The following is a 15,131-nucleotide window of genomic DNA, read 5'->3' as shown; positions in this document are numbered from 1 at the left end:
GAAAAATTTGAAAAAGAAAATAAAATTTATTCTTAATTCTACTTACTCATGATAGCCACAGGTAGGAAGAAAAGGGACCTCTGGTGGTCTAGTGTTAAGAAACTGCTGCCAAACAAAGGCACATTGTTTGTGAATCAGCCACCTACTCCATGGAAGGAAGATGGCCACTCAGCTCCCATGCTGTTTACTGCCTCTGTAAACCTGCGGGAGGGTCAGCTGTGAGTCAGTTCCGACTGCGGGAGGGTAGGCTGTGAGTCAGTTCCGACTTGATGGTACGTGACAACAGTAGAAAAAAGTTAATAAGTTGGGTGGTAATCATATCATCCAGAGTTTTCTGAAGTACGCTTGACTCTTGAACCACATGGGTATAATGTGTATGTGAATATTTTAAAATGCTATCAACAAACAAATAGACAACTCAGAAGTCCAGATTAGTTTGTAGATCATCATTAATACTGATCCTACACACAGTACTCCTGCCTACCAAGTACATTTGTCAGGCTATGTTTAAGATAGTACTGTTGCTCTTCTGTGCTGGGGTCACCTGGGACACACTTCAACTCTATGAACAGAAGATCTGAACCTGGCCCTATCCTGTGCCATCCTTGCCATCTCTAAGATACTTAACATAGTCAAGCTTAATCTGAAGAGTGTTACTGAATCCCTACTGACGAAGATTATCTCTCCAGTAAGTTGTCAATTGAAATCAAAAAGAATCTTTTAGAGTTCTCATATAGTTTCACTGTGTTTTTCATGTGTGATGTTAAGGTTGTGTGTCAACTTGGTTACCTGTGATTTTCTGGTTTGACAGTTATGATGCAATCATTCTCTTGCTGAGATCTGCTATAATATAATCACTATCTTGATAAGACCATATATAATAAAATCAACTCCATGATGAGATCTGCTGTGAGTAGGCCATCATTTGAAAGGAAGTTTCACTAGGGGTGTGACCTACATCACATACATGGAAGTCTTGCAGTGCTTTCTTGCTTTTGCTTGATTAGGGTCCTGTATCTGTTTCATCACCTCTTGTTCTTTGGACTTGAACCAGTGACTTGCTTGTTGGACTTACCTGCCAATTTGGGATAGGTCACCCCTGCTGAATGAAATGTTGCCATTCTGGTACCATCTTCATGACTGTTGGTATGTTTCAATCAATTGATTTGAGTTTCAGAAGGTAGAATTGTCAGGTATTGAAATAATCTTGTTTTTCCTCATCTGACAGTAAATCAGATTATCAGGTCTTTGTTTTTTTTTTTTTTTTTTTTAAACCATTACCATTGTATCAGTTCCAATTTAAAGCAATTGTAAAAACAGTTTAGTAGGTGTGGGGTGGCTGTGCCTGACCTCTGCTAACTCCATAAGGGGAAACACTTTCCATCAACCACATCAATAGCACAAAATTAAATCTTTGCATTCCGACATGCCCCCATGTGTACTTCTGCCAATCTACTTCTACCAATTCTAACATTCTTTCCAGGGCTCTCACTTCTTGGCTACTGGATATGATAATCTGTTGTAATAGCTACTCAGAACTTATAGGCAATATTTAGAATTAGAGGTTTAACAGGAAGCAACAGGTTATAAGGGAGCTCTGGTGGCCTAACAGTAAGGTGTTAACACTGCCAACCGTAAGATACGTGATTTGAATCTGGAGAACGATGAGTAGTCTCTTCCATGAGATTTAGATACGTGATTTGAATCTGGAGAAAGATGAGTAGTCTCTTCCATGAGATTTAGAGCCTCTGAAAACCTGCTGGAGGCTCAGCTGTGGGGCTGTCCTGACTTAAAGGCACACCACCACCACCACCACCACAAAAGTGTTCAATAATCAAGATGTAATTCTTCACTTAGGAGAACTTCTTGAATCTTCTTGCAGGCCTTCATCCTTTGGGGCTCTAGGCCAGTGGTACTCAACTCTTTTGATCTTGTCAATTTGAGAATCTCTCCTCAGCTTTTCCAGTAAGCCTGGGCGAAAACTGTCAGCTCTGGTCCCATAGAGTAGCATTTCCATTTGAGCCTCTAGCTCTCCACTACTTTTACTGTTGCTTCTGCTGCTTTTGCTACTCTCGTCTTTGTCCCAGTCTATCTTGCACAGGAAAATCTGACCCAAAAAAGGATACACTGTTCTCTCAGTTTCATCTTTCCTGATAATAGCAAGATTCCCATTTTCTGTCCCTGTGCTTGTTTAGTTTAATACTGTAAGATGGAAAAATAATTCATTCTCCGTGTAACTCTACACACCTTGTTTGCATGTCCCTACTGTAAAAGTTCTATTTTTCTCATTCACATTATTAACGTAGTCCTACCTAAGCATGTGGTGAAAGTCAAAGCCAAAAGCTAGAAAAGCCATTTTGAACAATATATTGTACCACAGTAACACGTCATTGAGTTCCCAAAGTTGTAAATCTATGTTAATCAATATATTGATTATTTATTGCTGTGGCACCAGGAATATCTTTGCTGATGTCACATGGATCCTGGCTGAAAGTAAAGAACACCAGAAAAATGTGTATTTATGCTTTATTGACTATGCAGAAGCATTTGACTGTGTGAATCATAATAAGTTATAGTTAAATTGAGAAGAATGGGAATCTCAGAACACTTAATTGTGCTCATGTGAAACCTACATGTAGACCAAGAGGATTTTTGGGAACAGAACAAGGCAAGACTTCATGGTTTAAATTAAGAAAGTAGTGTGGCTGGGTTATATTCTCTCCCCACACCTATTCAATCTGTATGCTGAGCAAAGTATTTGATAAGCTGGACTCTATGAAGAAGAATATGGCACCAAGGTCAAAGGAAGATTCATCAATAACCTTCATTATGCAGATGATACAACCTTCCTTGCTGAAAGTGAGGAGGACTTTAGGCACTTGTCATAGAAGATCAAAGATTATAGCTTTCAAAGCCATGCAGTGTTTCCTTGCTCTGTTCTGACGACTGCCTCTTGGTCCAGTTATAGGTTTCACATTAGCACAATTAGATGTTCTAGGATTCCCATTCTTCTCAGAGTCAGCCATAGTTTGTTATGATCCACACAGTCAAACGCCTTTGCATAATCAGTGAAACACAGATAGACATTCTTCTGGTGTTACCTGCTTTCAGCTAAGATCCATCTAACATCAGCTACAATATCCCTAGTACCATGACCCCTTCCAAACCCGGCCTGGACTTGTGGCAGTTCTAGTCGTTTTTGGATAATCTTCAGTAGACTCTTGCTTGCATGTGAAATTATTGATATTGTTCTTGTTAGAAGGACATTTGTGGGTCAACTAGAGGGTCAACTATGGATTGGTTAGAGGGGTGACTGTGACTTGATGATAATGAGGGGGGTTTTTTGTTTAGTGTTTTTTGTTTTTTTTTTTTAGTGAAGAAATTTCAGAAGGGTGTGGGGGTTTTTTTGTGGGTTTTTAAAAGCGTGTTTTTATTTCTAGAGCAGATCACCTAGATCAAGACCATGTAGATAGCTTAGTGTTTATAAAAATAGAGATTGCTGGACCCATTCCTAGCGTTTGTGATTTGTAGGTTTGAGATGGGGCTAGGAATTTGTAGTCAAGTACCCAGGGACTTATAGGGTCTGCACTTTGCAGATATGGTACTCAAGCTTCATTTTGTGTCATAATATACCTGTATACATACTCACACTCTAGATTTAATTAAATGGTAGTTAAGAACGGTAGTTAAGAACCTGGAATTAATAGTCATAATGTTTCTTAAGTTTTTAAAGTATCTAGACTGGCATTTGCATATGAGCAGGCATTTGAAGAATTGATTTAAGTTAGTGATTCTTAATTGTCAGAACAGTTTTGGCCCTAATTGGCTGAATTGTCAGGGTCAGATACTAAGAAGTTATGATGCCAGTGCTGTAGAGCCAAGGACTTATGCCCTTTGATAACCACTATTGCAGTCAACCAAGTATCTACTTTTCAAAGTACTTATAATTGATTTAAATAACTGAAAAAAATTTAGTGGCTCTAACTCTGATTACCTTCAGCAGTTTTCATTTTCTTCCTGAAATTTTTAGGTTATTAATGTAGTATTCCAAAGAATATGCTCTTCTAGGAGGAAATGAACATTGAAGTGTGTCTTCCAGGTTTAATTTTCTGAATCGTTTTCACTTTACTCACCCTTGCCTCCCTCCATCAGATTGTGCGACCCTATGATAAAGATCCGGTGTGAAAAAGTGTATAATAACTTTATAAACAAACCAGTATAAGAGAAAATTTTAAAAAATTAGTTAAACAAAAAAAATCCCACCCAAATAGGTATCTGATGAGACTCCGGAAATTACTCTGGAATATCCAGAAGCCAAAAAATTGGGGGGAGGGAGGGGATAATACAAATGTATCTGACTATGTTCTTGTTATGTGCCATCGAGTTGGAACTGATAGCTGACCCTCCAGCGGAGTATAAGCATATATTTTTTCCTTCAACATTACTTTTTTTATTATTTCGTTGCTTTTATTTGTAAACTAGTAAGTTTGTGGTTCAAGAGTTTTGGCTGAAAAAAAAGGGAAAAAAAGAATTTTGGCTGATAGTTTCCTTTTCTCTAAGGCGCCCTCTGGTGGAGGAATTTCTTTTTTAACAGAAATCGTTTACAGAATGCCTAGGGATAGATAGCATAAATTTGAATGATGAGAATTTTATAAAATAAGTAAATTAGGATTCCTGATGACTTGTGTAATTTTGACTTGCAAAATTCCTATTATATATAGAGAGAATTTGTACATAATTTACTAGAGAATAAAAGAGAGTTTATAATCTCTTCTGTAATAAGAGTGATACTGTATGTTTCATTATGTTCATTCTCCACCTTAGTGATCTTTTGTTCCAGAGTTATTTTCCATACTTATTATAATGAATATAAAATTACAAATACTTTATTACTAAGTGTTGCTTTCCACACTCAACTCTTCTGTTATCTGAACAAATATACTGCTTAATATTGAACATTTGAATGAACATCTTAATTTCAGATACTATGTTTTCTTTATACTTGATTTTTGGCTAAAACTGTTTTGATTGAACAGTGGGTCTAAAGGCCTAATGTTTTGTAGCTCACCTTTTCAAGTAAAGAGCAGCGGCCTTTCTAAATGTTTTATCTCAAGTGGACAAGCTGTTTACAAGCTAGGCTCTGACACATCCTGACATTTAATGTGTATGTTTGTATTTCCCCTGGGATTAAACTGACTTTCTAATTAATTGGGTGCATAGCCTTTTATTAATCTCTCAAAATTTATAATGTTTTAAATTAACAGCATAGATAAGCACACTGCATATTCTTTGAAAACATGAAATGTTGATTATGTAGCAGAGACATGAATTATATAAACTCTGCTAAATGTTAGAAGATGCTTAGCAACAGTGTTTTCCAAATACAGGGATTTATTGTAAACTTATCCTTCTAAGGCTGCCCTGTGCCATTTCAGGAGAGTGAATATAAATAGAGCTTGATTTCTTCAAGAAATGGACTCATTCATTTTGTTTATAGTGTAAGGAAGTATTTGCTTTGCATCACTAAAAATTTGTCTTGAGTATCCTTGTTGATCTCACATCTTTTCAGCATGTTCATTCCAAATACTTAGACCTGGATAAGATAGCATCACAGAACAAAAAGAGTGAAAGTACAACAATACTATAACTATCCTCATTCCTCTTTAGTGTTCACAGGGTTTTTAGAGGCCTTATATTTAGGAAGTAAATGGTCTATTCTGCTTCCTACTCTGTCTTACTCAGGGAGCTCCACCAACACCTGTCCACCAGGGTAACCTTTATGGCATTTGACACACCAGCGGCACAGCTTTCCGAATTACAGGAACCTCAAGTTATCTCAGTACAGCAAATTGACAAACAACTGTTGTACTACTTAGAATTAAAACAATAGTCTTTGTCACTATAGCACTTTTCCCTATCAACTGTAGGACAGGATAGAACTACCTCCTGGAGTTTCCAGGGCTAAACTTGTGGAAGCAGACTGTCATATCTTCCCCCCTTGGAGCAACTGGTAGATTTGAATTTCCTACATTACTGAATTTAATACTTCACATAATTGTTTTGGAATGAAAAAAAAAATGTATGCATTCTGAGATACAACTAATTAACTTGTTTTCTTCTGCTCCTTATTTATGCAGCACCTACTGTATAGAAGGAGACCTTGAATAGTGCAAAAAAATTATTCTGCTGAGTTGTTTATGAAAGGTCAGGAGAAAATGAGTAAGATAATAATTTTATTCTGAGATACCCCAGAAAACCTTGATATAGGACTTCCAAAGATGAGTTATTTTAGAAGTGGGTGGCCAGTCCTTCTCTTTAGTCCGTTTTAATCTGGAAGCTCCATTAATGTTGATTTGCTGTTATTAAAATATAATGGCAAAGCCTCCAGCATCACAGCAGCCAGCATGTTGTTTTAGTACAGTAACCTAGTAGACAGATACTGCACTCAGAAGTGCAAATTGTGAACAAGCGAGGATGTACGTACACAAATTATAAAGTAAGTATCACCGTGCAAGTCCTTCCCTCCCACCCTCCCCTCCCCCAACCAGTACAGCAAATAAAGGCACATTGATCTTGCTTGGAAAGGTCAGTGAAAGAGGAAGACTTTCAAGGAAGTGGATTGATAGAGTCTGCCCACTGGACTCAGATGTGTTGGATGATAAAGAAGGTGTAGGATGGGATAGAGTTCAGATCTCCTGTTTGTAGGGTTGAATCATTCTCAGACCAGTGGCGCTTAACAATATCAACAACAATTTACTTGAGAAAAATCAACCATTAAAAAGCTTAGGGGTACACTTAACAGTGTGGCACACATAGAATCACCATGTATTTGAGTTGATTTGACAGCCATTAGATACTTTGTGGGCGCATTGGTGACCTAGAGGCAAGGAGCTGTGCTGCAGTTCTGAAGTCACGCTGTTTGAATTGACCAGCTGCTCTCTTCCTGTGCTGTTAACTGGCTCTGAAAACCCACCAGAGGGTCAGCTCCAACTTAATGGTACACAACAACAACAGATACTATGTACAAATTATATGAAGTAATTGCGAAGACTATTGCCTGGATCAGGCACAGTTTGGTCTCTAGCCTGATATCATTGCTCTTCAGCACTTTGGTCTCTAGCCTGATTATCATTGCTCTTCAGCACTTTGGAGAGGTTCTTGACAGCAGATTTTCCTAATGCAATTCATTTTTTGATTTCTTGACTGCTGTTGCCAAGAGTATTGATTGTGGAATCAAGCAAGATGAAATTGTTAATAGTTTCAGTCTTTTCTGTCATAGTGCTACCAGTTGTCCCAGTAGTGATAATCTTTGTTTTCTTGATGTTGCACTTCAATCTATATTGAAGAGTGCAGTCTTTGACCTTCTGCAGCTAACACTTCAGATCCTCTTCAGTTTTGGCAAGCAAGGTTGTGTTATCTGCATAATGCAAGTTGATGATGAGTCTTCCACTAATCCTGATGACATATTCCTCCTCGTAAAGTCCAGCCTCCTAAATGATCTGTTCTGCATACAGATTAAAAAGATATGGAGAAAGAACACATTCCTGACACACTCCTTTCTTGATTTTGAACCATGCAGTGTTTCCTTGCTCTGTTCTGACGACTGCCTCCTTGTCCAGGCATGTTGTTGTTGTCATGTGCCGTCGAGTCGCTTGCGACTCATAGCAACCCTATGTACAACAGCCCTAAACCCTGCTCTATCCTGTGCCAATCTCACTGCCTCCAACACACCCATCCCGATTACCCCAGTCACTGAATCAGTCCACCTCATAGAGGGTCTTCCCCTTCTGCGCCGTCCCTCCACTCTACCCAGCATGATGTACCTCTCCAAGGACCTCTCCCTCCTTACAGCATGTCCAAAGTATGTTAGGCGAAGCCTCAGGATCCCTGCCTCCAAGTAGTAGCCTGGTTTAACCCTCTCCAGGATGAATCTGTTTGTTTTCTTGGCAGTCCATGGTACATTCGATACTCTTCTCCTGCACCACAGCTCAAAGGCATCCAAGCATAGGTTTCGTTTAAGCACTATAAAGTGTTCTGAGATTTGTATTTTTCCCAAGGTCAGCCACAATTTGTTGTGAACCACATGGTCAAAATGCCTTTGTGTAGTCAATGAAACACAGACATTCCTCTGGTACTCTACTTTCAGACAGAATTCATCTGACATTGGCTATGACGACCATATAGCCATGGCCCCTTCTAAATCCAGCTTTTATTTCTGGCATTGAAAGTTGGATAATGGATAACATTGATGGACAAAGGATCAGTACATGTTTTGAATTGTCTTATAGAACAGTGCTGGCTATCCTGCCAAAAGAACAAGTTTGTCTTGGAGGAAGTGGAACCAGGTTGCTCTTAAAAGGCAAAGATAGTGAAACTTCCATCTCATATACTATGTGTATGTTGTCAGGGGAGTCCAGTTCTTGGAGAAAGACACCATGCTGGGAAAGTTAAAGCATCAAGGAAATAGAGAATGACATTCAAGGAGTTACATTGCACAGTGACTGAAACGATGGGATTGACATGTCAGAGACTGTGAGGAAGATATGGGATAGGATAAAGTTCGATGTGTTTTTTGTAGATTTTCTGTGAGTTGTAGTCAACTTAAAGGCAGCTAACAAAATAGGGTTATTTTGTCCCTTGGGCTTTTTTAGACTGTAAATTGCATAAGAAGATATTATTACCCATCTCTTCTTTGGAACTGTTTTTGGATTTGAGCTGACAGAGGTGGTGTTTTGAGTTAGCTGTGTAACTCTTAACGGACTTTGACACCAGAGTTCCCTATAAGTGCCACAAAGGAAAGAATTCCTGTCAGCAGCATTAGATGAGCACCAAAACAGTTTAAGAGCTTAGTCACACTCATACTCCTGAGCCTATTTGTCAGTTTTGATGTCAGTCATTTCTCTCATAGCTCTTAATTACTTCATTACTACATTTGCTAATTTGTTTCAATGACCGTATAGAACTCATGGACAATATGCTTTATTAGGAAAGTAATTTGTTACTAATTGGATAGGAAATACTGGGGATACAGTTCTTAAGTCAGGACAGCTTTTTCTCAGGCAAGCAAAATTGTGCTGTGTGTATATTGCAAATTGTTAATTGATCTTCCTGGAGCCCTAATGCCACATTTTCTTCATACAGTCTCGTCTCTTGTTCAGCATGCATTAAGAGAAAGGATATTGTACTTACAGTCTTTGTGTCATTTTTCTTTTCCTTTTCCTGTGTTAGGCTTGTATTTAACCATCTTCTTTTTCTTGGAATCCTTTTACATCTGCTAATGTATTTCAATGGTAGAAAATTCTTTTATGTTAATGTTTCTGATATTTTATGAGTTGTTCTTGGTTATCTTAGTACATATTGCAGGCAGATCTGAAAGAATCCTTTACCTTAGTTGAATAGTGATTTCACTGTGTCAAGATTAGTGAACGTTTTGCCCACCTATAAAAATATGCAGAGTAGAGAATATCATGCATCTCAGAGAGTCTTTCTGTTAGATTATTTTTATGAACTTTGGTACTGTCATAAATAATATAAGCAGAGTCATTATGTCCCTGCAACCCCTGCCCTACTTTACTGTCCACTCTAGGTTTATGGGAAACAACTGATACAGGGAAAAGTGGTATGAATTTAATTGATATTTCTGTCATGATTAGGGAGCTCTGATGGTCTAGGGGTATGAAGATTTACTGCACTCCCAAAGGCACACAGCTCAAATCCACCAGCTTCTCTGTGGTAGAAGGATGTGCAGTCTCGTCCCATGCAATTTACTGCCTCTGAAAATTTTCTGGAGGGTCAGCTATGACTCAGTTCCAACCGAACAACATCGTGATTAAGAACCCTAATTGGCATAGTACTTACAATATGCTAAACAGAAAGTTTGGTCGTTTTTTATCTACCTGCTCATTAAAAAGCAGTCTTTTCTCCTAAAGATTTAGCCTGGGAAAGTGGTCGGAGATGGCTGTGGGTTTTGGGTTTATGTAATAATGCTTTCTTTACGCTGTTACTTGCAATTTTTTTCCCAGGTAAATAAGATCTAATTTGTAATATCACTTGAAATAATCTTCTTTATTTTCTAAATCCTGAAATTCTCGGGTATTACATTTGTGATTTTGTATTTTACCTATTGCATAAATGTCACTGTAATTATGTAAGAGAGTTGTATTTTTTTTGTGTGTGCCTGCAAAGTGGGTATTTTAATATTCCTTTTTGCTGCTCATTTGAAGTGACTGGAGTGGAATGGTTTGTTTCAGAAAAACAGGTGGTGGTTTTGATTCTGTTTAAGCTCTCAATGACATATACCATATACTGTGCTAGTGGAAAATTTTCTGGGTTGTTTTGCCAAGACTATAAAAGTACGAAATTTGAGGAAGGGTTTTTTCCCTAATTAAAACAATCACAAAAATAAAACCAGCCTGTCTAAATAAGTGTTATTTCAGACTTATCCTTGATTCCATTTTTCCTTTACTTCTGCTTATCACGAGTGACCTATTTTAAAAATCTGTCCAGAATCTAACCTGCTTCAAAATTTTTTCTATCATAGTACAAACCATCACAATTGCTTATCTTACTACTGCAGTATTGTTTTCCATTCTACATGCCCACCTGTCACCTTCATTTTTTCCTTCATATTGTTTAACCTGCAAGACTTTGAATCACCTGCTCTGAAGACGAGTGTTTTGAGTTAGACATATTGGCTTTGGAAGTATGACTGAGCTATCCAAATGAATTGGATCACAGAATGATTGGCATGCAGTCATCCATTCATTTACTGAGCCAGGCACTGCAGTATTTGAATGAGGCCCATTAGGTGATGGATCTTAACTCTCACAGAAAAGTGAGAGAGTTAAAAAAAAAAGTAAAATTTGTTGGTTGTGTTGTTTTTCTTTAAATTGTTAGTGAAGAGAGAAGAGCTCTCTTTGAGAGCTACTTTTCAAAAGATCAGTACCATTCAGTGTCTGTGTTTAGGCAGCTAAAAAAGATCTTGCATAAGAAACGTAGGAATGATCTGAGAGAAGAGAAGCCAAAGAAAGTGATGACACAAGTATAAGGAAAGCTGCTTTTCTGAGAGGAAGTAATTAGAAATAATAGTGATATTAACATTAAGTGTATCTTGCAACAAGTAAAGCACTGTTTGAAGTACATGCATGTGTAAACATGTTTCTTACTTATACAAGCTTTATGAGGTTATCTTAATTTAACATACAAGGAATCTTGGAACTAGAAAGGTAGAGGAATTTATAGTTGAGCCAGAAATGTCAGTGTGTAGACTGTAGAGACATCTAAGTGCTTGGTTGGTTACTTTGGAAGTCATTGAGGTTTTAGGGGAGACTAGTTCTACGGCTATCTTCTCTAACAAGACCCTATGTTAGTCCATCAAGCCATGGATCTTCATTATTTCTTGGCAAAAGAATTGTGCGTTTATCAATTTGCATTCAAATAAACACACACACATACACACACACACACACACACACACACACACACACACACATCTTAGCACTTTAACAGAGTAGTTGATATTGTCAACAATTTTAGCTTGTTCACTGGGAAAGTTTGCTGTCAGGGGCCTTTGCGGAGTGCTGAAGTGCAAAGAGGTCAGTCGATGTGCCTGATTTAGGCCATGGTCTTTGCAGTTACTTGCTATACATCAGAGGTCTGGACTGTGACTAAGGATTACAGAAGAAGAATTGATGCCTTTGAGTTTTGGTGCTTGAAAAAGTATTGAACATACCACGGACCACCAAGAAAACAAACAGGTCTGTTCTGGAAGTGGTGAATCCAAGCTGCTCCTTAGATGCAGGATTTTGAAACTCCGTCTCATGTACTTTGGGTGTGCTGCCAGAAGGAACCAGTCCTTGGAGAAAGACATCATGCTTGGAACGGTGGAGGAATAGCACAGGAGAGGAAGACTGAATGAAATGGATCGACACAGTGATTGGGATAATAGGGCAGGTGTTTTGGATACAGTGACATTGACTCAGGATAGGATAGAGTTCAGAGCTTATTGTGCAAAAGGTTGCTATGAGTCACAGGCAACTTGCTGGCACATAACAACAAGCCACCTAAGTAAATAATTTGGTATTTGAAAATTGAAATTAAAAGCTTTATGAGTCAATTTTAGTGAAATTTAGTATTAGGGCAATGCATCATTCCTGATGTTTTTTACTTCAGTATAATTCAGGAACAGTTGAGTATGTTTCCTTGTTTTACAGATGAATTAATTACATGAGTGGCAAAGTCAAACCTTGAATAGACAAAACATTTGGTCTATAATTAAGGGCTTTCACAGTGCCATTACTTTTAAAAACAGCATTTGAAAGTAATAAGGGTTCAGAATTAGCCTGGCTTCCCTGCCCAGTTTGTCACACCAGCCACTTGTAAAGTAAATAAAAGGGGACCCACAGAACCCTCTTTGAGGGTATTCTGTTTGATTTCTATTAATAGTCGCAAGGAATTAACTCTCATAGTGATACATCTCGTGAAATTTTTTCATCTTGTCTTTGTATAATTCAAGTTGGAGATGAAGTAGAGAGTCTAGGTAAAACACAACTTTTCTGGAGTTAGGAATTTTGAAAAGTGTATATTTTAAAAACAAAGATTTAGATTTCATTATATTAAAGTTTAGTTTTCTTATGATTCTGAGTAGGTTATACATTTACAACTGAATTATGATATCCAGATGCCCATGTTTCACATATTTCTTCACATGAATCAAGTTTGCAGAATTGTTAGGTGCTGTCACATTGTCTGACTCATAGTGACACTGTGAACAACAGATTGAAATTTTGCCCTATCCTGACTATTCCTCACAATTTCCACCATCTTCAAAGCCACTGTTGCCGCCAACTTGGCAGTTCCTATAATTTAGAGTCATCTTCTTTTTTTTTTTCCTGAATCTATACTTTTCCAAACATGATGTCTTTCCCAGGACGGGTGTTTCCCTGACAGTATGCCTAAAATATATGATAGGAAGTTTCTGCCTGTTTGCTTCTTTGGAGAACCCTGTTTATACTTCTATCAAGAGAGACATGGTTTGGTTTTTTTGGGGGGTTTTTTTTTTAATGTTCATGGTATATTCAGTACTCTTGACCAATACTATAATTCAAAGGCATCAATTCTTTGGTCTTCCTTATTCTTTGCCCAACTTTCAAATGTATATGGAGCAATTGAAAATACTATGGATTGTGTCAGGCACATCTTCCTGTTTTCATTGGCATGTTTGCTCTTTAGCTCTTTAAAGAGGTCCTTGGTACAGATTTTCTCAGTGCACCAAGTCTTTTGATTACTGCTAGCATGGGTGTTCAAAATCAAGAAAGAAGTGTATCAGGGATGCATCCTATCTCCATACCTTTTCAATCTATATGCAGAACAGATCATTCGGGAATCAGGGCTTTATGAGGAGGAATGTGGCATCAGGATTGGAGGGAGACTCATTAGCAGCCTACGTTAATACAGATGACACAACCTTGCTTGCTGAAATGAAAGAAGACCCGAAGCGCTTGCTGTAGAAGGTCAAAGACTGTAGTCTTTAATATGGATTGAAGATGGAAGCTTAATATCAAGAAGACAAAGATTCTCACCACTGAGACAATTGGCAGCACCATGGTAGATGGAGAAGAGATTGAGGTTGTTAGCCATTACAGCTTGCTTGGCTCCACCATCAACACTCTTTAACACCAGCAGTCAGGAAATCAAAAGACGAATTGCAATGGGAAAATCTGCTGTCAGGGACGTCTCTAAGATTGCTGAAAAGTAACAGTGTCAGTCTAGAGACTAAGGTGGGCCTGATCCAGGTGATGGTCTTCGCAGTTACTTGTTATGCATCAGAGAGCTACACAGTGATTAAGGATGACAGAAGAAGAATTGATGTTGTGGTGCTAGAGAAGAGTCTTGAACATAATATGGACTGCCCAGAAAACAAATCTGTCTTGGAGAGGGTGAAACCAAGTCTCTCCCTGAGGCTAGGATTTTGAAACTCTGTCTCACATACTTTGGACCAGTCCTTGGAGAAGGACTTCATGCTTGGAAGGATGGAAGGACAGAGCAGGAGAGGAAGACTCCAGATGAGATGAATTGATACAGTGACTGGGGCAGTGAGGTTTGATGTGTCTGAATTAGTGAGACTGGCTCAGGACAGGGCAGGCTTCCGAAGTACTGAATGTAGGGTCACTATGGATTGTACATAACAACAAGAACAACAACAACAAAGTGTGGGTGTTTACTGTAGAACCAGGTAATGTGTGTCATCCATCTTGAAAGCTTTAATTTTTGCTCCTGTTCAGTAAGTGCTTCTGGTCTTCGCCACTTTCTGCAAGGTGCATCTACATAGTGTAGTTGTTGATGAGTTTTTCTCTAATCCTGACTCTACACTTCATGTGATCTAGCTTATCAATTGATTTTGCTCAGCATTCCGGTTGAATACATGTGGAATAGGATACATTCCCAGCACACACATTCTTTGATTTTAAACTGTGAGGCACTCCCTTGTTTGAAAAACTGTTCCTTGATGCTCATTGTTATTAATAATTATTAGATGATAAAGAGATTGAGATTGTTAATACCTTTAATTTGCTTGGTTCCACAGTCAACACTCTTGGTACCAGCAGCTAGGAAATCAAAAGACAAATTGCATTGGGAAAGTCATTGTCAGGGACCTTTCCAGAGTACTGAAGAGCAATGATGTCAGACTAAATGGCACCTGATACAGGCCATGGTTCACAATTACGTGCTATGCATCGGAGAGCTGGAAAGTTACTTGGGATGATAGAAGGAAAATTGATGCCTTTGAGCTATAGTGCTGGAGAAGAGTATTGAATATACCATGGACTGCTAGAACAAACAGGTTCATCCAGAGAGGGTGAAACTAGGCTGCTCCTTGGAGACAAGGATTCTGACTTACTTTGGACATGTTTCAAGGAAGGACCAGTCCTTGGAGAGGGACATGACTCTTGGGAGGGTGAAGTGACAGCACAAGAGAGGAAGACCCTCAAGGTGGTGGATTGACTCAGTCAGTGGGTAATGGAGGTGGGTGTTTCAGAGACAATAAGGCTGTCTCAGGATAGAGCAGGGTTCAGAGCTGTTTTATATAAGGTCATTATGCGTTGCAGGTGACTTGATGGCATGTAACACCA

The 15,131-nt window shown here is 38.5% G+C and overlaps 1 protein-coding gene across 1 annotated transcript in view; it reads left to right on the top strand.

Annotated features, from left to right (window-relative positions):
- The window catches only part of SPATA5 (spermatogenesis associated 5), a 334,732-nt gene that overhangs the window by 35,509 nt on the left and 284,092 nt on the right, over positions 1–15,131 (top strand). Inside the window, exon 10 of the mRNA XM_006881124.1 lies at positions 12,445–12,538. Within this exon, the coding sequence (XP_006881186.1) occupies positions 12,445–12,538 (94 nt within the window). The remainder of the gene's footprint in view (positions 1–12,444; positions 12,539–15,131) is intronic.

The sequence above is a fragment of the Elephantulus edwardii genome, unplaced genomic scaffold, assembly GCF_000299155.1.
Source record: "Elephantulus edwardii isolate Elephantulus edwardi_28Jun2011 unplaced genomic scaffold, EleEdw1.0 scaffold00012, whole genome shotgun sequence".
Taxonomy (NCBI): domain Eukaryota; kingdom Metazoa; phylum Chordata; class Mammalia; order Macroscelidea; family Macroscelididae; genus Elephantulus; species Elephantulus edwardii.
Note: the sequence above shows the minus strand (reverse complement) of the source record. Positions and strands in the feature narration are given on the sequence as shown.